Source organism: Rhipicephalus microplus, chromosome 3, assembly GCF_043290135.1.
Source record: "Rhipicephalus microplus isolate Deutch F79 chromosome 3, USDA_Rmic, whole genome shotgun sequence".
In the NCBI taxonomy this organism is placed as follows: Eukaryota; Metazoa; Arthropoda; class Arachnida; order Ixodida; family Ixodidae; genus Rhipicephalus; species Rhipicephalus microplus.
In genome coordinates, this window is record NC_134702.1 from 199,937,693 (window position 1) to 199,961,103 (window position 23,411).

The 23,411-nt window shown below is 46.3% G+C and overlaps 1 protein-coding gene across 1 annotated transcript in view; it reads left to right on the plus strand.

Annotated features, from left to right (window-relative positions):
* Positions 1-23,411, plus strand: part of LOC119159896 (uncharacterized) — a 150,341-nt gene that overhangs the window by 107,644 nt on the left and 19,286 nt on the right. The window contains exons 10-11 of the mRNA XM_075890662.1: positions 10,851-11,004; positions 15,128-15,223. Coding sequence (XP_075746777.1) covers positions 10,851-11,004; positions 15,128-15,223 — 250 coding nt within the window. The remainder of the gene's footprint in view (positions 1-10,850; positions 11,005-15,127; positions 15,224-23,411) is intronic.

Genomic DNA, 23,411 nt, shown 5'->3' on the forward strand with positions numbered 1-23,411 from the left:
CACGTTGTGACCGCCCACGGAGGATCTACTGGAATGTATATATATATATATATATATATATATATATATATATATATATATATATATATATATATATATATATATATATATATATATATATATATATATATATATATATATATATATATATATATAAGCAGACTAGGCTTTTGTGGCAGCAGGTTACAAAAGAACCATCGCACTGAACAGACAGGCAAAACCTTTGTATGTGAACAAAGGATGGCAAAAAAGCACTTGTGCCAAAAATCAAATTCGGCTTTAAAGAACTTATTGAGTAATGCAGTAGGAAGAGGAAAGACAAAAAGTGCCTGTATTCTTCTGTTAGATGAATTCTCTCTCTATTTCACCTAGGACCGGCATCGGTTGAGGCACCGGTCGAAAATAATTTCTAGGGTCTCGTTTGTGCTTACTTCAATCTTATCATATATAAGTCAAAATTGCATTCTCAACATCTTTCAAATCACTGATGTGTGAAAGAAGACAGATATTGGTTTGGTGAAAGAAAAACATGCAAAGAAGGCGCTCTTATCTCTCTCACATAGGAGGGGAGGGGACGGCTCAGCGCGTTTGGGGAAGGGAAGGTAAAGATGAAAGGAAGATAAGAAGTTAGAAAGGAGTAATATGTATGGCAAAATGGTGTCTTTTGGAGCGTTTGTGCTGCCAGCGTATCGTGGGTGGGGCCCCCAGATGGTACCCCCTGACGGGGGCATTCTCGTCTTCTCGGGACCAAATAAATTCTTTGACTGACTGACTGACTGCTGCCAGCGTTTGTGTAGCGTTTGTGTTGATAAGGCGTGGACATTATGGCCATGAGGTACGATGACAGTGCAGTGCTTCGCCGCTTCTTCTGTCTCCATTCGTTCTCTATCCTCCCTGCGACCCACTCTCCCGTCCGAGAGAGTGAAGATGTGCTCCTTACTGTCGAACGTTCCTGACTGGGCGCCTCTCAAGGCGATGACAAAAGTCGGTGAAGGCGAATGTCTGACGGCAACGGTACCCTATCTCGGTGTTTAAAATGCATTCGCGTTTCCTCACGATTCCTTTCAGGAAGGCGGGGGCATTTTTTTGGGGGGCGGGGCAATATTTTTTTGAGAAAGCTTCGTGGAGTCCAACGCAATTTGAACCCTTGAGAACATCAGAACATAAGCATGACAATTGTCCGCGGAATGGATATCAGGGCTGCAAGAACATACTCGCTTGCCCTCACATGCACTTCGCATGTGACTGAGCTTGATGCAGTGGTGACACTGCAGTGGCTTCGGCACAAAAGGTCTTACAGGGTGTGGTGAGTGGCCCAACATTATGTGCCAAGGTAGAGAGTTGCCTCTAAAGTCTATTTTCACGCAGCGTGATGTTCCCAAACAAGCAACCTTGGTGATGACGCTTGCTTCATTAGCTGACTTGAGCAGGCTCCTCTAGTCAGAGCTGGAAATGGCAGCGTCATCGTCGCAGATGACCTCATTGACAATGTTGGAGCCCACCGGGATGTAGGAGCAGACGTTCATTTCATCCATCGCTTTGACGTTTATTTCTTAGTACATGCAGGGCGGCGGCGGCATGCGAAACATCAATCAGCATGACAGTAATACGCAGGTTCTTTGTGATGTCAATGATTTTATTAGGACCAGGTCCTCGAGCAGCGCCGAAACAAATTGCCTTTTGAGGCGCCTAATGAGACTGTTAAACTCTGTGGGGACAAAAATGATGATGTTGGTTTCGGGCCCTCGCGGTGCTCGTTCGTTCAGTGTGTTCGGCAATGAAGAGGCTTTGGTGTTACGTATCTTTGTCTTTCAGTTGGTTATGATTTTGAAGTCATCGTCAGATGGCCGCTCACCAGTCAGTGAGTAGACATCAGTGTCCTCTCTGTTGCTCTAGGGGCTCGTCCACTGGCTGAACGTGACTGATATCAGAGCTTGTCTCTGTACATCGCCGATGAACACTGATGTAGAATTCCCGACGTGCACATGCTATTGCTAAATAAAGCAATAGATACTCATGTCTTGTCTTGTCGCCTAAAAATCTTGGCTGACGCCCAAAAGAGGGATTGGCTACACTGTATGTTATAACAAACATTAAACACAAAACAATGCTTGTTAAACCTGAAAATTCAGAGAAGAACAATATGGATGGTAAGGTACATACAAAAAGTGATAAGGGCAAAATGATTTTAAAATCCAGATTTTAAAGATAGCAAATAGAAGAAGTGGGACGAAGAACTGTTTTCATCTGGCGGTACCTCTAGCAATGTATCTTTTTGGTTGCATGCAAGAACTCTGAAAGGAAGAACTCTTTCTGGTCGCCTGAAAGAGAATAGCACAGCGCCCCGCACCCAACTCACTAGCTCCAAACGACAAAAAGTTTAATTTTTTAAGGAGCGCTGCAATACTTTTTGAGCATAGTCAGGAAATGCTGCCGATTGGTAGTAGAGGGTCCCGACAACACGCGAGCCAAATAATATAGTGCAGCACGTGGCCTGGAATTCACAATAAATTATCAGTCAGCTAAAAGTTGCTTTCTCTTCTCTCGACAAATCACGCAATAAGCTGAAAAATCACTCGTAGTAAGCCCCTCTATCAGTCATTGGCTTGTTTGAACATGACACGCTCGGTCGTTGCAGAGATCACCGCAAGAAGCCGTCACTTGTCCACTTGTGGGCGCGCGATCGCACTGAAAAGGCCACATATTCGAAGAAAAAAAAGTGCTCAAGCTCACGAGGCACGCGTCACGTTTTTTTTGTTTGCCCCTCCCATCTCTGCCTGCTTAGCTTCCAGTGCTTTCGTCGGGACGAGAGAGGAAAGCATGCGATTGCAGCGTGTGGCAAATCTTCGTAACTCCGCTCGTACTGTACAGATTCTCAAAATTTTTGCGGCGTTGAATTTTTGAGGCAATATGCTTTTCCAGTGAATGAACTTCATTGTTACTCAAAAACGTGCTTCAGGGCCCCTTTACATGTTGATCCCAGGATACCAATTGCCCCCCCCCCCCCCCCCGCCCCGAGAACCAATCAGCATGGTGAGGCAAAACGGCGGCATATAAGAAGGAAGCGATCTATGGCTTCCAGTTTATTTCAAACTGCACATAGGTTTGGTAATGAGAATCTAGATTCGTGAAGATAATAATATAACTGAGAAACTCTACAGCGAAAGCTTGTGAGGGTTAACTCACGCTGACGGGAAATGTAATTTGTGGTATTCCATGTGAACTGCGAGTGTCTGAAATCTTCAAATTGTAGGAGTGTTGTTCTGTTGTTTTTAACAAGACCTAGCGTGTCAATATCATTCTGCAGTAATAAAAGAAAACCTTGCAACTACTTGTACCACCGGGAAATTTAAGGAAGGCGAATCAAGTGAGTCAGCAGTTTTATTTAGTATAATTCTAGCCTGCCCGGCGATCCAAAATGAACGAAACTTCTCATAGACTACGCGGTAGGAAAGACCAAAATATCCTGACAAGAGCACACTGCTTGGTGGACGTTAAATGCGTGCAAACAGACAATGCATTCAAGGTAATATTAGCTTTTGATTGCCGAAACGTTAGTGTTTAAAGCCTACTGTAATCGGCAATGATTCTACGAGAAAAAATGGTGAGAACTCAGGCAGTCGGAGCGCAAAACACCGATTAAGCTGACGAGAAAAACTGTCTACTCCGTCCTTCTGAATATTTTGCGCTGCGTCCGTAGAAACCACCACGTGAGGGGTAAAATGACTATAGTCTTGAAGAAGGTCCTCCAGAACACGTTTTGGAAGTAACTTAGCATTTTTTATGAATACCATCGAAGACTAAGTCAAGTTGCAACGAGCACAGGGTTGGGGCAGTTCTGAACAGAAACATGAAGGTTTGATAAAAGAGACTCTACGAAAATCTCTTGGAGCCTTTAATAACAAGAGCAAGGTACTGAAAAAAAAGAATATGAAGATTTGATGAAAACAAATGAAAGACAGCCGCAGAACATGCCTTTCTAGTGATATTGTTACGCACAAGGAGGACCAGGACGTATACGGCTGAAGAGGGCCGTTTATTTTGTTCACGAAGAGAAGCGCCGGAGCGGCCAACAGGTCGATGATCGCAGTGTCGTCGTCTTCCTTCTTCCTCCAGCTTGGGGCAGCCAGCATGTTCACCCATCTTCGTTTTCTTCCAAGGCATGAGTAACATTCCTCCCCTCGCAGACGAAGCCCGCCGGGAGAGGTAACCGATTCACCTTGGTGTGTACAACTTCAGTTGAGCGACTTGGACTGCTTGGGTTTTAGCGGGTCTTCTACCACTTCTCGTGAGGCGAGCTATTGTGTATGTGACTTCCGTGATTTTGTCGAGAACGACAAACGGTCCGTCGTATGTGGCCAAGATCTTTTGGCATAACCCGCGTCTTCGTACCGGAGTCCACAGCCACACTAGGTCGCCTGGGCGGTAAGTTAAAGGCCGGTGGCGGACGTCATAGCGTACCTTCGATTTCTCCTGTGATGCCAAAGTGCGTTGACGAGCAATACGACGCGCTTCTTCTGCAAGGCAGAGGATTTTGGTGACTGAGAGGTTCTCGTGCGCCAAGAATGGCAAAACTGTGTCGAGTGTGTGCCCTGGCGGTCATGCGTACATCAAGAAAAAGGGTTTATAGCCTGTTGTCTCGTGTTTAGCGGTGTTGAACGCGTACGTTATAAATGGTAGCACGTCATCCCAGTTCTTGTGGTCGGATGCCACATACATAGAGAGCATGTTTACAATTGTTCGGTTGGTGCGCTCCGTGAGCCAATTTGTTGGCGGATGGTACGGCGACGAGTGACGAAGGCGGGACTCACTCAATCGAAGCAGCTCTTCTACTATGTCTGCCGTAAATTGTCGCCCACGATCACTGATGATCACCTGAGGTGGGCCATGACGGAGGATAACGTGCTGCAGCAGGAACACAGAGACGTCGCTGACAGTTGCGGTTGGTATGGCCGCCGTCTCGTAGTAGCGCGTGAGGTAATCGACACATACAATTATCCAGCGATTGCCCTTAGCCGACTTTGAAAAAGGGCCCATGAAGTCAATGCCCACCTGTTGGAAAGGTGTGCTTGGAGGTGGCAAGGGCTGTTGAAGACCAGCCGGAGCAGTAGACGGGCGTTTGTGGCGTTGACAATGTGTGCAGCTGGCCACATACGCCTCGACTGACTGTCGCATTCCTGGCCAATAAAAGCGTTCCTTAGCAAGGTAAAGCGTCCGCGCAGAACCTAAATGGCCGGACGTAGGATCGTCGTGCATTACACCTAAAATCGCTGTCCGAAGGGTTTCTGGCACTACCAGAAGAAAACTTGCGCCAGTGCTGGAAAAGTTCTTCTTATATAGGAGTCCGTTGCGTACACACAAATGGTATGCCGTAGGAGCTGTGCAAAGCGATGATAGCCTGGTGTCTTTTCGCTGTTCATCTTTGAAAGTACTGAGGTCGGGAAACTTTGGTGACAGAAGCTACGAGGTGATCGAGGTCATTGGCGGCACACTCTGTAGTGCTCAGTGGCATGCGCGAAAGGCAATCTGCGTCGGCGTGTCGTCGACCACTTTTGTACGAGACTATGAAGTTATACTCTTGGAGCCGAAGTGCCCAGCGCGCCAGACGGCCGCAAGGATCCCAAAGGTTGACGAGCCAACACAATGAGTGGTGGCCGGTGACGGCTGTAAAGGGCGTCCATATAGGTTAGACCGAAACCGCTGAATCGCAAATACTACCGCGAGGCATTCTTGTTCTGTGACAGTGTAATTCTGCTCGGGCCTACTCAAGGAGCGACTTGCGTATGCAATCACGTGCTCGCTGTTACCATAGCGTTGAACTAGGACGGCACCAATTCCTATGCTGCTGGCATCTGTGTGCAGTTCGGTTGGAGCTGATGGGTTGAAGTGTTGAAGAACAGGCCGCGACGTCAGGAGGAACTTCAGTTGACGAAAAGAGGAGTCGCACTCCGGAGTCCACTCGAAGGGAGTATTTTTTCGTAGCAAACATGTCAGCGGATACGCGACATCGGCAAATTTAGGTATAAAGCGGCGAAAATAGGAGCAAAGCCCCAAAAAACTGCGGAGCTCCTTCACAGAGTGCGGCACAATGAATGCTTCAACGGCTGTTGTCTTCTGGGGATCTGGACGGATGCCCTCCTGATCGACTAGGTGCCCGAAAACAAGGGTTTGTCGGTCTTCGAAGTGGCATTTCTTTGAGTTAAGAACAAAGCCAGCGTTTCTTATGCAAGTCAGTACAGTATCCAGACGTGAATTGTGTTCGCTGAAGGTGCGGCCAAAGATGACGACGTCGTCGAGATCATCATCATCATCATCAGCCTGTCTACGTCCACTGCAGGACAAAGGCCTCTCCCATGTTCCGCCAGTTAACCCGGTCCTGTGCTTGCTGTTGCCAATTTATACCCGCAAACTTCTTAATCTCATCTGCCCACCTAACCTTCTGTCTCCCCCTACCCCGCTTCCCTTCTCTGGGAATCCAGTTGGTGACCCTTAATGACCAGCGGTTATCCTGTCTACGTGCTACATGCCCGGCCCATGTCCATTTCCTCTTCTTTATTGCAGCTATGATATCCTTAACTCCCGTTTGTCCCCTAATCCACTCTGCTCTCTTCTTGTCTCTGAAGGTTACACCTACCATTTTTCTTTCCATTGCTCGCTGCGTCGTCCTCAATTTAAGGTGAACCCTCTTTGTGAGTCTCCAAGTTTCTGCTCCGTAGCTAAGTACCGGCAAGATACAGCTGTTATATACCTTCCTCTTGAGGGACAGTGGCAATCTACTTGTCATAATTTGAGAGTGCCTGCCGAATGTGCTACACCCCATTCTTATTCTTCTGGTTACTTCAATCTCGTGGTTAGGCTCTGCGGTTATTACCTGCCCTAAGTAGACATAGTCTTTTACAACTTCAAGTGCACTATTACCTATCGCAAAGCGCTGCTCCTTTCCGAGGTTGTTGTACATTACTTTCATTTTCTGCAGACTAATTTTAAGACCCACCTTTCTGCTCTCCTTGTCTAACTCCGTAATCATGAGTTGCAATTCGTCCCCTGAGTTACTCAGCAATGCAATGTCATCGGCGAAGCGCAGGTTACTGAGGCACTCTCCATTAACTCTTATCCCTAACTGTTCCCATTCTAGGCTTCTGAAAACATCCTGTAAGCACGCAGTGAATAGCATTGGGGAGATTGTGTCCCCCTGCCTTACACCCTTCTTTATTGGTATTCTGTTGCTTTTTTATGAAGCACTATGGTAGCGGTTGATCCCCTGTAGATTTCTTCCAGAATGTTTATATATATTTCATCTACGCCCTGATTCCGCTGTGTCTGCCTGTCTCTGCACATGCAAATTCTCCACTTCAAGCCACGAATAACAGTGTCCATAAATCGCTCGAACGTCGCCGGCGCGTTGCACAGCCCAAATGGCATCACGTTGAATTCAAAAAGGCCGTCAGGGGTTACAAAGGCTGTCTTTTCTTTATCTTCATGATGCATGGGAATTTGCCAGTAGCCCGATCTTACGTCTACAGAGGAAAAGTAAGAGGCCGAATGCAGACAGTCTATGGCATCATCAATACGTAGAAGTGGGTACACGTCTTTTTTTTTTGTTACAGCATTCAATCGGCGATAATCGACGCAAAATCTCCAGGATCCGTCTTTCTTTTTTACGAGAATTACTGGAGCTGCCCATGGACTTACCGACTCTTGAATTACACCGTTTTCAATCATTTCGTTCACCTGCTCATTAATAATCCGCCGCTCGGATGGCGAAACACGGTATGGCTTTTGTCTAATCGGATTGGCCAAATCCGTGTTGATAGTGTGACATGTCCGAGAAGCAGGGATTAGGGGCGCTTTGTCTTTCTGCGCAAAGTCGAATGCAGAGACGTGCTTCGAAAGTACATTGACCAAAGTTCGGCGTTCATTTGTGCTCAGCGACTTATTCACCATTGACAGAAGAGCCGTTTCGAAACTGTGACTACGATGCTCTTCCGGCGCATCTCTAAGCTCGGTCGCCAGTAAGGCCTCGGGTTGGCCACTCACGACGGCTAACTTTAGACCATCTGGTAACATTGGTAACATCACGGGTTCTGTAGAGCAATTGACAGTCCATAAACCAGCGCGTCCACGTCTGATCGACACCACGCAATGTGGGATCAACACATTCTTTTTCATGCAGTTGGTGTACACTGGTTCTACGTTGACATCAAAGTTGGCGGAATAGCTGTCGTTGCAACCAATAGGTACACGAACGGTTGATAACGGTAGTATGATAGTGTCGCCACAGACACACAATGTCGTCTCACCATCCACAGGGTTTTCCAGAAGTGCTGGCGGAACGTGATCACTCAAGACTATTGTCCCTGTGCGGCAGTCGACAGTCGCACCACACTCCTTCAAAAAGTCCATACCCAAAATAACATCAAGTGTCGCGTGCGGGATAATCACGAACTCCGTTGAGATAACGCGGCCTCCGAGAAATACGTTAGCTTGACACACACCAACAGGATGCAGTGCCTCACCACTCACTCCGCAAAACGTCGCAGCTTGATTCCACTTAAATAAAACCTTTCGCCCCAAGGTATCTTTAAAACACGCACTCATGACCGAAGTGGTCGCCCGCGTATCCACCAAAGCCATCACAGGCACACCGTCAACAAAAACACGTACTTTGTTCTTGAGCATCAACACAGGAGGTATTTCTGATATTACCACGTCTCCGTCGACCTCACCTCCATCGGCCGCGCTTGCTAGTTTTCCTGTGGCAAAGGAGACGTGTTGCGGTGCCGTGGTGAAGGAGAACGCGGGGAGGCGTCAAGCTCCTGTCAGTTGTAGGGGAGTGGTTCCGGAAGCTGCGTGTCCAGTAGTCGTCGCGAGGCAGTAGGTGTGTTGCATTAGGGTCGTCGTATGGTCGATCAGACGATCGTGTGAAGTGTTGTGGTGGGCCATAGTACGTTGCTCGCGGGTCATTGCGAAGTCGTTCGGATGGCCGTGCAAAGTGTGGTGGGTAGCCGTACCGTGGGGCTACACGTCGACGGTTGCAAAATCGCGAAATATGTCCTGGTACACCACAGGAGTAGCAAGCTGTGAGAGGTCGAAACTCTCTTTGTTCGTCGATGAATCGAACATCGTCTTCTCTGGCGGAGTGGGTCGGTTCATTCCGTATATCATAGGGATAGACCGGGCGTCGCGAAGAAGGCGGACGCTGGGGGCGTCGGTCATGGCGAGGAGCTGGCAACCGTGGTGCTCTCCTTGGCTGTGGGAGTGCGCTGTACTCAACACCTGCTGCACTAACCATCGATTGCCAAGGGGTCGTAGAAGGCGGCGGCGCAGTCACAGCTTCACGTGGCACATAGACCGAATGTTGGTCGTTTACAGAATGGTGATCAACTGCTGAATGCGTCTGTTCACTATAGCGAAAAAGTTCTTCGCGAACATTCTCTCGAATCGTCAAGGACAGGTCTGGGCAGGTGCTCGTGTCGATGCTGGCAACCGTTGTAACATTTGTGAGCCGGCCGAACTTTGGAGCAACCCTGCGCATTTTCTGCTGTTCGAAAGTTTGGCAATGCCGAATCACGTCGGACACCGAACTCAGGTGCTCTTTTCCGATGAGAAAATTATATTCATCTTCGGCTATGCCTTTCAGCAAATGCCCTACTTTGTCGTCTTCTGACATCTGATCATTGACCACCTTGCAGAGCTTCAGCACATCTTCTATATACGTGGTACATGTCTCACCTAGAAGCTGCGCGCGTTGAGACAATGTCTGCTCTGCCCGCTTCCTTTTGACGCTCGAGTCGCCGAAACACGCTTTCAGCTCTGCAATAAAAACGTCCCACGTCGTCAGTGTGTCCTCGTGGTTTTCGTACCACACTAGCGCAGTATCCTGGTCCTCCTTGTGCGTAACAATATTATAGATCTTAGTTTGTACTCAGCATTTCCAGAAAAAGGAATGCAGCAAGGCTTTAGAACAGGGCGTACGTACAGTTTAATTATCATTATATACTCGAATAGCGTACCTCTAGGCACACAGTTCGTCGTCGTCCTTTTCTAGATTAAAAAACAGAAATTTCAAAAAAATTACTAGCTTACGAGTTAAACGGGGCAATATTCCAAATACCTTTAAACGTTTCCCATGACATGGCGCAAACAATCCCTCCCCAGCCAGACTTCATAAAAATCAAGAAACACTTTGGCAAGTAAGTGGAGAATGATCCCAGGATCTTGGTTATTTTTTACAAGACTCAAATATCGAAAATTGTTTTTATATTAGTCAAGGACAACCAAAGTCACAGAGGTGTGTTGCGTGCTCTCGTCCTGGCGAAAACGCTGCCAGAAATGCAGAAAAGAATGGAACGGGGGAAAGAAGTTACTTCAGCGCACGACAGGACCTTCATCGTGCATAATCAGATGCAGACACTCTCTCCTGTTTTGATTCTTGCTTGCGAGGGAGGCTCACTGTGCAATGCAAGCCAATTATGAGATAGAATACCATCCCACGGCGGCACCACACAGCAAAAAGCAGGCATTATCGGAACGTCGTTTTTGATTGACCCCCGCTATGGGGGAATAGCATGCTCCCCACTGTTTAACGGCATAACAGCGAGCCCATGTAGCAGCGAATCTAGTCAGCGCGGGTATCTAGGAAAAAAGAGCGCCTGAGAAACTATCAAGGTCGCACTCACCTTGTAAACTCTGCTTGCCGCGCTTTACGGTCAGATTTCTCTGGAATATTCATAGCGCTGCTTGCAATCCGCACATGTTTTCGCACCACGTACGAGTGGTGGTTCATGGCTCTTTCAAGGCAAATGTACTAACTGTTGTCGTACGTCTGAATATACCTTGAATCTTTTCAGAGGTGATCATGATATTTGCTGGAATGACAAACCAAAGCCTGCTCTTGACCAGGAAATTGGTTTTCCGAAGGATTTCTACAAGCTATTTCACTGTGATCAATGCCATGTTGCAGAGCACTTCAGAAATAAGACTACCAAACCAATAAATTGCTCGGTAAGCACATTTTACCGCCAGTATTCTTACATTCTCAATAAGAAGTATCTTTGTTGTTCGAGCTTCTCTCTTATTATACACTTACGATGCGATAACCCCGACTTAATTTGTGGTCACCCAGAAGTTGTACTTCCACTTAGACACACCTCTAAAAAGCCCATAAAGACGAAGCCAAAGAATGGTGTCCATGGTATTTACCTAAGCTCGTCACAAACTAAAGAGGGATACCGTTTGATAGCGCCATTTGTGTTTACCATTTGATAAAGTTATTTCCGTTGTAGAGCAAGCTGTCAATTTTTAAAGCTTCATTGTGTACGCTGTAAATCCGGAAATCTCCCCAGTAGAATTAAAATGCTTGTGCTCTAGCCAGCTTCAGTTGAAACGTTTATTGCCATAACAACTATATTTTCGCCGTCACTATGACATCCCGTATTTGTATGTGTATGTATGTAGAGATATATAAAAAATTCAGAACGGAAATAAATCAAACGGAAAAATTCACGTGTCTCCAAGAAGTGAATGATGGCAAGTTTGCGAACCACAATTTGAAGGTCTTTAATGTCTACAATAATGTCACCGACTAATATAAGGCGTTGGGGATTTCGAGTATATTATATTGTTCAGCCACTATTGTGATTGATGGGTGTATCGTGAAACGTTGTTTTGTGTGTGCTTAACCTAAGTTTTGAAAATTAAATTCACTCTTTATATTGATTTGATGAATTTGGAAGAATAAAAAAATTCGCAGGTCCCACGTACCTTGGAAATTGATGTTCGAAGCATGCGTTGTAAATGTGACAGTGTTTTAACATTTTATTGAGCGAGATGTTACGAAATGACACTGAGGATTTGTACAAATGCTCTACTCGCAAACATACGTGAAGCCGTGACATGTTTTCTGTTGCGCAAAGATGCCAACAGCAGCATGACTATATCCGCTTTGCAGAAGCGGTAAGCTGATATGTAGCGCTTGTACCAGTGAGTATGGTGGCTGTGTAAATTTCTGCATAAACGAGCTTAAATGGATGGTGCTTTACAGAAATTGTAGTTAAACCGACGGGACGGTTGTATGATAGGAGTACGTATGTACTGTTTAGAAGAATATATAGCGAACACTACAACCACAGTTGACGTTTCACGAAATTACAGTCCACTTGAGAAGCAGTTTCAAGAAGTGGCATGGGTTTGTGGTAGAATACTTGATTGCTAAGCACAATTCTGGGGCTTGACTGCTGCTGGGACTAGGATATTTATTCTATGCATTTTTTGGGTGAACGCTTCAGGTGCCAGCTTTTAGGGCAAAGCTCCTTAGGGCCAACCTAGTTGGTGTCTATCAGGCCCAGCAACATAATACCTACACAACAAAAACTAAGGCATATGTGTAAACACTGAGCAGCATAAACATGATCACCCGCGCCATTCCTGCGTATATTCGTCCACACATCTATTCACCTTCCATCCATCTTTCCATCCGTGCGTCCTATCTTCCGTGAATACGTCCACCTGTCCGTCCGTCCGTGATTCTGTGTGTTCACATGTGTGTTCATTATACTATTCAGCGAGAAGGACGTAGAAGTTGTGAACCTAAGACCTGCTGCTTCACTTACATTTCGCGTTGACTTCGTGGAATTGCAGATTTTAGATGCGGAAGCATCTTATACTCGCGCCTTGTAGTGCGCCGTCCGCGCCGTCCGCACCGTTTCTCGAACATTCGACAGCTGACGCGCGCGCATGCGCCGTCGCGCCGTCGTCCACCATCTGTGCCGCGCGCGCTTCTCCTTCGAGAACATTCGACAGCTGACAGCGCATGCGCCGTCGCGCCGTCGCCATCTGTGCCGCGCGCGCGCTTCTCCTTCGAGAACATTCAACAGCTGACAGTGCATGCGCCGTCGCGCTGTATATATACTCAAGGTCGGCGCTCGCTCGCTCAGTTGCCGCTCGTCGGTTGGTTTGTACGGCGCGTCGACGTCCAAGGTCGCGGTGAAATGAATTCCAACGAATCCACAAACACAATGATCGACGTCCCTTCGACCAGCGCCGTCCTTTCGCATACGTGTGTACGTGTTCACTCATTTAACACCCCCTCCTACAACCACGTTAACCAATTTAGCCATCGACCCAAGTAAGTCGCAATTTAACACCCCATTTCACAACCACGTTAACCAATTTAGCCATCGACCCAAGTAAGTCGCACTTTAACACCCCGTTAACCAATTATATGCTCCGCATCCTCCTCAGTGTTCCCCCGAGGGAAGCTGCGGGGAATTTTTTTTTTCAATGCTCTGGAATTAAACTACCCAGGTACGTTCGCAACGTTTCTTGGTTGATATAAACTGTCAATTATCTTTGGTGGATGGTGTTTAACTACAGGTTATCTTAACCCGACGTGACGGCGGCAATGTAAGAGTACATACGTAATGGGTATAAAATTGGCAGTCATCACTGCATGCCGAATGCACGCTTCACAAACATTGTGGTCTATTTGAAAAGCGGCTTTGAGACCTGGAGTGTCTCTGTTGTAGATTGCATGGTTACCAGGCAGAATACTGGCGTTCGATTCCTGCTGAAACTCTGACATTTTTTCTTTACCTTCACCGGGTCAACGCTGGTGATGTCAGCTTTTTTAAATGAGAAGCATTTCGTAGCGAACTTCAGTGACTTCGAGCGCATCTATCTACTTATCTATCTATCTATCTATCTATCTATCTATCTATCTATCTATCTATCTATCTATCTATCTATCTATCTATCTATCTATCTACCTGTCTATCTATCTATCTACCTATCTATCTATATATCTATTTATCTATCTATCTATCTATCTATCTATCTATCTATCTAACTATCTATCTATCTATCCGCCTACGACTTCTAGTTCTCTTGGCCGTTTCGAGATTGGTATTGATGCAAAATTTATTATGCCATATCATGATTTTACGATGCGCAAAAGTGACAAGTCATAACATGAAAATCATGATATATAAGTCATAGATGTAATGAGTTACATTTCACGGTCTTGCTGCCTTTGCAGTGGTTTCGCTCACATGACATGTTGCAAAACTGGCATATGGTATGCCATGACTCCATGGTGAACAAAAGCGACAGACTCTAACATGAAAATTATGACATGCGTGTCATGTAACAACATGGCTACATGCCACACGCATATGCGCGCGCTGAGGTTTTGTTAGGTTCACATATACCAAATTTGGTATCACGTGACGTGAATGGATGACAAAGGTATGTGACTGTTGCAAAAATGATAATCATGAGATGCGTTTCATGTAAGAACTTGACTGCACGCCACGCTCATGATGCCCTCGTGGTCGTTTCGCTAGCTTCACTAATACCAAATCTGATATGACGGTACCCCAATGGATGACAAAGGTATGTGACTGCTGCAAACATGATAAGCATCAGGTGCGTGTGATGTAATAACATGACTGCATGCCACGTTCGTGATGCGCTCGCAGCCGTTATAGCTCCACATATAAGAAATTCGGTATCAGGTGAAGTGATTAGAAGACGAAGGTAAATTACACGTTCAAATATAATAATCATGACAAGGAAGTAATGAACGGCAATTTTAACTTAGCCTCGTAACGTTGTGATGATTTTAAAGTGACCGTATCCACCTTCCCCATTCGTGCTTCACATATCATTGATTTCAACTCTACTTGAGATCTGCCAATTTTCTTAAAACTCACGTGTTCAGATTACCCATGTGTGTTCTCGCCGGTTCTGGGTCGACACGTATCAACCACCTGTGGCATGTTACTGACGTTCCGCAGATATATAAACCAAGAAAAAATATATTTAGAACTGCCATATAAAGACATTACATTAAGTAATCAGGGTACCCTCCTTCCTAATTAACGGCCTAATGATCAGATATGCTTCATAAACATTTATATCAGTAATGTTAGTCTGAATATGTGAAACTTAAACTGAATCCGGCCACATTTTGAGACAAGTTTCGTGAGCTGCTGCGTTTCAAATCATCGCTGCATTGTTCATGTGATCGATATCATTCTGGAAAGACTCGGAGTTCAAAATTTGAAATAACGAACGTTCACTAATACGATGTACAAATGCTACCTGTTAAGGTTCATGTCATTTACAGCTATCTACAATTAACCGGAAGATCAACAACTGGCCATCGACGAAAGAGAGCGCCTGGGCCCGTAAAGCAAGGAAACGATATGAACGATGGTACCGGGTGAATGATGCAAATTTCATTTTTTCCACACGACTTAAGCTGTTTCGGTGTCACTGAACACGTATAAATAGATTTTGCGTCGAAATAACTTGGGTGCTTAGACATTTCCCTGCTTGTATATTATTCCTTAGATACGAACCCAAAATGATTATCAACGAACTGTGACATTTTTTGCGCCATTTCTCAAGTGTAATGCTTCGCATTTTCTGTGGTGTTCTCTGGTCCACTGTGCAAGTGAACACAAACGCGAGCTGCCTGGGCAATAGCATACCATAAGTTGGATAGGTCTGTACGATATTTAGTGCACACTTGGGACGAGTCATCCGGTGCAGCCTGATAGGGAATTTACCTAAAACGTATCTTGGTGCCCTTTCATAAATTTCTCGCCTTACGCGTGGCAAAGTACAAATTAAAGAGTAAATAATTGATGTCTGGTGGTATCGCACCGTGTAACCCTTACATTTTTGGCTTTGATGTGGGGTCAGGTTAAATGGGCCCAAGGCACCAAGGCACTAAGTACCCTTTTTTGTATCCGATAGGGTGTACGGCACAATCCTTTCTCATTGCTTTGCGAAATTTTATGGTCGTCAACTGGACATAGCCTAGTTATTATAGTTAATATTCCTACAAGTGCTGTGTTCTCTCTCTATTCGCAAAAATATCACCACGCGCACGCGCGCGCACGTGTGTGTGTGTGTGTGTGTGTGTGTGTGTGTGTGTGTATATAAAACAACTGCTGAGGATTACTTAGCTATACCAAAACATGATTACACAGCAGGTCGCAGAGCGTGATGGTAATTTTTGAACACGTGGAATTATTGGACGTGCACCTACATCTTAGAACCCGGGTGTCCTTATTTCGACCCCAAGAAATGCAGCCGCCGTGACTAGGATGCGAACCCGCGCATTTGTGATTGATAACAATTGATAAGCTATACAGAGGGGCATCTGTGAAGTGTCAACTTTTTCAGTTTCTATAATTTTTTCCTCCTTACCTTGCAATGATTGCTTCTGGGTAGAAAGCTCAATGACCATGTCTTCAGATAATTTTATTCGCATTTGACATTTCGCTTACATCACTCTCTCTCGTGCTGAATCTGCAGCGCTGGCCCATATTTAGCATGAGCGAAGTTGAGCGCTATGCAGGGATGGAGATGCTACATCAATTACACCATTCTCCGACAATCCGGCCTGCTTCTCCAAGTTGAACCTAAACATCCATTTGCGCGTGCGATGCCAAATCTTGCCGAGTCTTATCGGACCGAGAAGAACGCGTTGGTTACAGAAAGGGCACAGCCGCAACCATATCCGTGCAGTTCAGTCTTGGGGTATTTCGGTTCATGCATGGTGCTTACACCATGCATGAATCTTGGGTCACATGAACAAAATGCGCGAACCTTGTTAAGATAGCGTTTGTTTGCAGACCTCATTATGGGAGTTTATCTTTAACAACGAAGCTGTTAGACGGCAGTGGCGTGCAAAAAACTTGCCGCACAGTTTCCGAGCAACCACCGAGCATAGCACGAGATTTTCGATAAAGACAGTCGAAACATAAAAACTGAAAAAAAAATGTTTCCCCGCCAGAGCGATGAGTGAAATTGCGACAAATAGTAATGTAATGGTAATGCCTCACGCGCTCCTTTCTATTTATTTTTGTTACCGCGCCAATATATGAGCCGTTTTTTTGTTCTAAAAAATGCAAATGCCGAAAACGCAACTAGGCTTAATATCTCTGAAAAGTAAAGCATGCCTAAGTATGTTCAATTTCTAGAACAGTTATAATCAAAATGGCGGAGTTCCGTATGGTGACGTGAGCTCAAAAAAAAGCGTCTATTAAAAATTGAGCGAAGTACTCTGTTTCAATCAAAGTGAGTGACATGCGCTAGACCAGCACTGCGCCAACAAACGTGATCAAAACAACCAAGATGGTCCCACCCAAAATGTTTCATTTGTGTGCCTGTTGCTTTGTTATCGTAGTAACGTTCCACAGTTATATATATATATATATATATATATATATATATATATATATATATATATATATATATATATATCATTAAGCACATCTACATATTCATCATCATGAGTGGTCGTGATCTTCATCTGCTGTGGGGACTTGGCTTGTCTGAGTTCTGTGCCTTGGGCGAGGTCGCTTCATCGTGTCTTCTGGGCCTAATAAAGGTTGCCTTCACCGTAACATCACAAGTGGTGGAGTGTGCTCTATGATCTTCCGTCCTCTCCCAGCCCGATCTGCCTCCTGGAGCTCCGCTTAGGTCGTCGTTTGTGCCAGGTGTCCGGTAACATTCCTCAGGACGAGCCAACCAGCGCTTCTGCGTCTACCTCCACAGCCCGGGCTACCGCGGCCTATCCATCGTGGATTATCACCGCGCACCAGGGTGAGCCGCCCAAGTTCACCGGACATCGAGGTGAAGATGTGGAGGATTGGTTGGACCAGTTCGATCGAGCGAGTTCCACTGACAACTGGGATGATTCTACCAAACTTCGTTGGGTTTCTTTCTATCTGACAGGCGTAGCGAAAACATGGTTTTTTAATCATGAAACAGACATTACGGTCTTGACACGTTTCAAGCAACAGCTTCGCCAAATTTTCGGCACCCCGGTGGTTCGTTCAGCTTTCGCGAAGAAGACAGTGGATGCTCGCAAGCAACAAAGCGGTGAGTCCTACACGTCGTACATAGAGGATGTGCTTGCTCTCTGTCACCGTTTCAGCACGTTCATGTCTGAATCAGAGAGAGTTCGTCCTCTATTGAAAGGGATCGGCACGGTCGCGTTCAATGCCTTGGTCATTCAAAACCCGACTACAGTCGCTGACGTTGTTGCCACGTGCGAACGCCTAGAAGAACTTGAATCCCAACGGTTACCGCCGGACAGCGCTGAAAACACCACCACGACTGATGCCTCATTGCGTGCCATGATCCGGGCGATTATACGGGAAGCGCTGCAATTTTTTGGCCTCTCAATGACACCGAGTTTACGTCCCACCTCCATCACTGTTTTGCGTGACGTTATCAAAGAGGAGTTGGCGTCCATCACGGGGCCAGCGTATGTAGACTCTCCAGTACCTCGACTCCAGCCGACGTACGCACAAGTCCTCGCTGGCTCACCACCCGTCGTACAACCGATGCCCGCACACTCGACGCCTGTCCCGCTGGCTTCGTTGACTCCGAGTGCGCCTAGCCAGCCCTTTCACCCACCGTGGCGGCCGCCTCGTCCGATCTGTTATTACTGCGGCTATTGGGGTCACATTGCACGCGTCTGTTGGAAGCGTCAGCAGGACGAGCGTCATGGATTCGACACCTACGGACAGGATGATGGGACAAGCTGGTACGCTTTCCAACGTCGTCCTTATGATCCGCCGCTACGTCGCTCACTGTCTCCAACTGCGACATCTGAGCCAACCAGTTCTTGCCGCTCCACTAGACGCCACTCACCCTCACCCCTCCGCCGCTCCACGTCTCTATTGCGACCTGTCTCGCAATTCACCAACCAACGCCCGGAAAACTAACCTCTGCAGCTTTTGGAGGAAAAGCTGCATTGAATGAAAAGACAGAAATTCCTCCAGTGCGTCTATATAATGCGATATCTGTTTTAATAGAAGTTGTGTACGTGGGCGCTTTAATAGACACTGGTGCTTGTTTGTCTGTGATTGATCGTTCTTTGTGCTCACGTCTGCGAAAAGTCACCACTCCTTATGATAGACCTACACTGCACGCTGCTCAAGGGGACGCCAGAAGACCTGCCGCTGTTGCACCACTCGTGTTTTCATAGCTGGTCTTCTTCATTTTATGCAATTTGCTGTGCTGAGTTCGTGTGCCCACCAGCTTATATTAGGCTGGGATTTTCTGTCTACGGCGTACGGTTCCATCTGCTGTCGAGAAAAGGTTGTTCATATGATGGAAACTGACCATGCCCTGTATGCGGATGACAAGCCCGTTCCCTTGCTCGCTGCTGAAGATACCGAGCTACCACCTGGTCATCAGCGGATAGTTGCCATCACTTCTAATGTGATCGACTCTGGTGACGTGTTTGTCCAACCACCTGCACGCTGTCTTGAAAGAGGTATATCCCTTGCTTCAGGTCTAGCGCGGTTCCACAATGGCTCCGGACTTCTCTACGCTACAAACCAGACTACTGAGAAAATTCACATTCCTAAAGGCACCACAATGGCTTGCGTTTCTGAATATCAACCTGTCTCTGTTGTCCCGCTTATGCCAGCGTGTTCTGACCTTCCTTCTATTGGACGTTCATCAAGCGTTTCCGTTCTTGCTGCGACTGTTAGTCCAGAACTGACTTCTTCACAGACAGATGAGTTGCTTGCCTTGCTACAAAAGCATATGAGATTGTTTGATGCCCATTCCTCATCTCTGGGACAGACGCCCATTATTAGGCATCGTATCCAGACCGATGGCACTTCCATCGTACGCCGTCGACCAAATCGCGTCTCTTCGTCCGAGCGTGACATCATTGAACAAAATGTAGCCTATATGCTGCAACGGAACATTATACGTCCCTCCGCGAGTCCTTGGTCATCCGCCGTTGTTTTAGTAAGGAAAAAAGATTGCTTCGTGCGATTTTGCGTGGACTACAGAGCACTTAATAAGATCACCCACAAGGATGTTTACCCCATGCCGTGCATAGAAGATGCTTTGGATTCACTGCAAGGTGCTCAGTACTTCTCAAACCTAGACCTGCGTTCAGGTTACTGGCAAATGCCCATGCACAATGATGACAAAGAAAAGACAGCGTTTTCAACACCAGATGGGCTGTACGAATTCAACGTCATGCTATTCGGCCTTTGCAATGGTCCAGCAACTTTGGAGTGGATGATCGACACAATTTTACGAGGCTTGAAGTGGTAGAGTTGCTTGTGCTATTAAGACGATATCGTTATTTTCTCATCAACCTTCCTTCAGCACTTGCAACGACTGGACGAATTTCTTACGTGCCTTGCAAACGCAGGCCTTTAGCTGAACACCAAAAAGTGCCGTTTTGGGAACAAGACGATTAAAGTGTTAGGTGACATCGTAAGCAAGGACGGTATTCGTCCCAATCCTGACAAGATCTCCGCTGTCCAACACTTCTCGCGTTCTGAAAAAGCCAAAGATTTGCGCAGTTTTCTCGGCCTCGCTTCTTATTTTCGCCGATTCATTCAAGACTTCGCCTCAATAGCTTCACCATTGCACAAGTTGCTCGGATCAGGCGTCGCCTTTGTGTGGTCTCCGGAATGTGAAGCGGCGTTGGCCCAACTGAAGTGTGCACTCAAATCCGAACCAGTCCTCTGCAATTTCGACGAAACCCCGCCTACGCTCCTGCATACAGATGCTAGTGGTCAAGGCATTGGTGGAATTCTCCTACAGTGAGACAAATCTTCACGTGAGAAAGTCGTCGCATACGCGAGCCGTGCACTGACCCCTGCCGAAAAGAATTATATCATTACCGAACAGGAGTGCCTAGCGGTCGTATGGTCGATACAAAAGTTTCGACCTTATCTCCATGGCTGCCATTTTACTGTGGTTACGAACCATCACGCCTTGTGCTGGCTCTCGACAATTAAGAACTTGTCCGACCGCCTTGGTCGCTGGATTCTTCGCTTACAAGAATACGACTTCGCGATCACATACAAGTCGGGAAACAAGCATCAAGACGCCGACACACTTTCGCGTTGCCCCCTCTCTTCGGAGCCGCTTAACAAACCCGCCACTGCCGCACTCGAGAAGCTTTCGGCCCTACATGTTTCGTCATTAGCTACTGTGGACCCAACTTCTCCAAGCGAGTGTGGTTTGTTCTTATCTCTCCAACGCGCTGACCTTTACTGTCGCCGCATCATAGACAATCTTGACTGAACTTGCCGGCCCCCTAACGCCCATCTTCGCCGACAGCTGACGCAATTCAAGCTCAACAACCACGTACTGTACTGTCATATCTACCATCCTGATGGTCAACTCTGGGTGCCCGTTCTACCTCGCTCTCTTCCTGCTCATGTCCTCAAGACATATCACGACATGGCTGCTGGACACATGTGCTTCCAGAAAACATATGACCACATAAGATGTCACTACTACTGGCCGGGCTTGTCCACCTGTGTCGCGAAGTACGTTGCCTCATGCGCCCTTTGTCAGCGTCGCAAGCTACTTACATCAACGCGAAGTGGACAATTACAACCACTCCCGTGTCCCCTGCAACCATTCGAGGTAGTTGGCATTGACCTGTATGGTCTGCTTCCTATGACTGTCACGGGCAATCGATGGATAGTTACAGCTGTCGACCACCTGACCCGCTACGCCGAAACAGCTCCCGTTCCTTCTGCGTTAGCTTCGGAAGTGGCCGACTTCATCCTTCGAGCAATAATCCTTCTACACGGCGCTCCTCGTGTAATCCTGAGCGACCGTGGAAGAGTATTTCTTTCAGAACTCGTCGAACAAGTGCTCAAGGCATCCGGCTCTACACACAAAACAAGCTCCAGTTACCATCCTCAGACGAACGGTCTGACTGAGCGCTTTAATCGTACACTGTCAGATATGATAGCGATGTATATCGAACCCGACCACAGAAACTGGGACACCATTTTGCCGTTTGTCACTTTTGCGTATAATACCTCTGTACAGCGCACAACCGGTTACTCGCCGTTCTACCTCGTGCACGGTCGCTTCCCCTCTTCTTTCCTCGATGTTTCGTTCTTCTCTGCGCCTGTCAAACCATGTTCATCTTCAAGTGAAGAATACGTGTCTCGTCTACTTCATTGTCGCCAGCTGGCTCGCGTCAACACCGAAGCCAAGCTACAGGATCGCAAGCTTGAATATAATGCCTCTCATCGTGCCATGTCTTTCAGCCCTGGCGAAGAAGTCCTCCTTCTTACACCCATTCGCAGTCCCGGACTGTGCGAGACGTTTCGATTACGTTTTATTGGCCCCTACACTCTCTTGGAGCAAACGTCTCCTGTGAAATATCGCGTAGCTCCCGTTCTTCTTCCGACGAACCGCCGCTACAGGGCAGCAGAAATAGTCCATCTATCGCGCATGAAGCCTTTCATACGGCGTTCATTTTCGCTTTAAACTGCGGCCAAGAACTGCGGTCAGGATGACCGCTTTTACGTGGGGGGGGGAAGTTAGTGTAGGCATTCATTAAGCACATCTACTATCTTTACACATATTCATCATCATGAGTGGTCGTCATCTGCATCTGCTGTGGGGACTTGGCTTGTCTAAGTTCTGTGCCTTGGGCGTGGTCGCTTCATCGTGTCTTCTGGGCCTAATAAAGGTTGCCTTCACCGTTAATCACGATATATATATATATATATATATATATATATATATATATATATATATATATATATATATATATATATATATATATATATGACAAGGGTGGTTGTTTCAACAGTTCAAATATTTAAGAAAAGTCACAGAATGTCTTTGTGTTCACCACAAAGCAAAAGTTCTAATTACCATAATGGCGAAACCAAATTTTATTGCTCCAAAACACATCTTGTGGTGCTCTAGGGCTACTTGTAACTCCCCTTTCACTGCTGCAGAGCTGCTTCAGAACTGCTTTATTTCTTCTCCCTAAGCTGCTCTTAAATACTGCAGCCCGCTTCCACGCTTCTTATCGGAGAAGAAGTTTGAAGGTAGTAGCTCAAGCCTTATCGGACGCCTCCATTTCCGCATCTGACACTTGTGTCGGCCATTCCCGCGCGTGATCGGGACATTTTATTATTATTATTTATTTATTATTTGTTTCGACATACTGCCAATCCCATCAGGGATTTTTGCAGGAAGGGCGTGAATATAAAAATTCGAATAAGTACACAATAAAGACATACATCGCGATAAAGTACAGAATGAAACTAACAGAATCGGATCATTTAACAATTTCAGATCAAAGAAGGCATAAAACATTAGTGTAAAGAAAAGTTGTCAGAAGAAAATAAATGCTGCGACTTGGTTGACACATTGGTTGACATATTGGCATATGCATCAAGAAACACAACAAGAAATCACAGCAATGAGAAACTACCCTACAATATGGCGAAGTATTTCAAGGAAGGGCAAATTTATACACACTGAAAAACAGAAACATGTTCAAGAATCAACAGAGCGATTTCTCTTCACCTGGATTCAGTACTAAAAATTGCTTAAAGAAAAAATATGATGACATGATACTTCGCTCG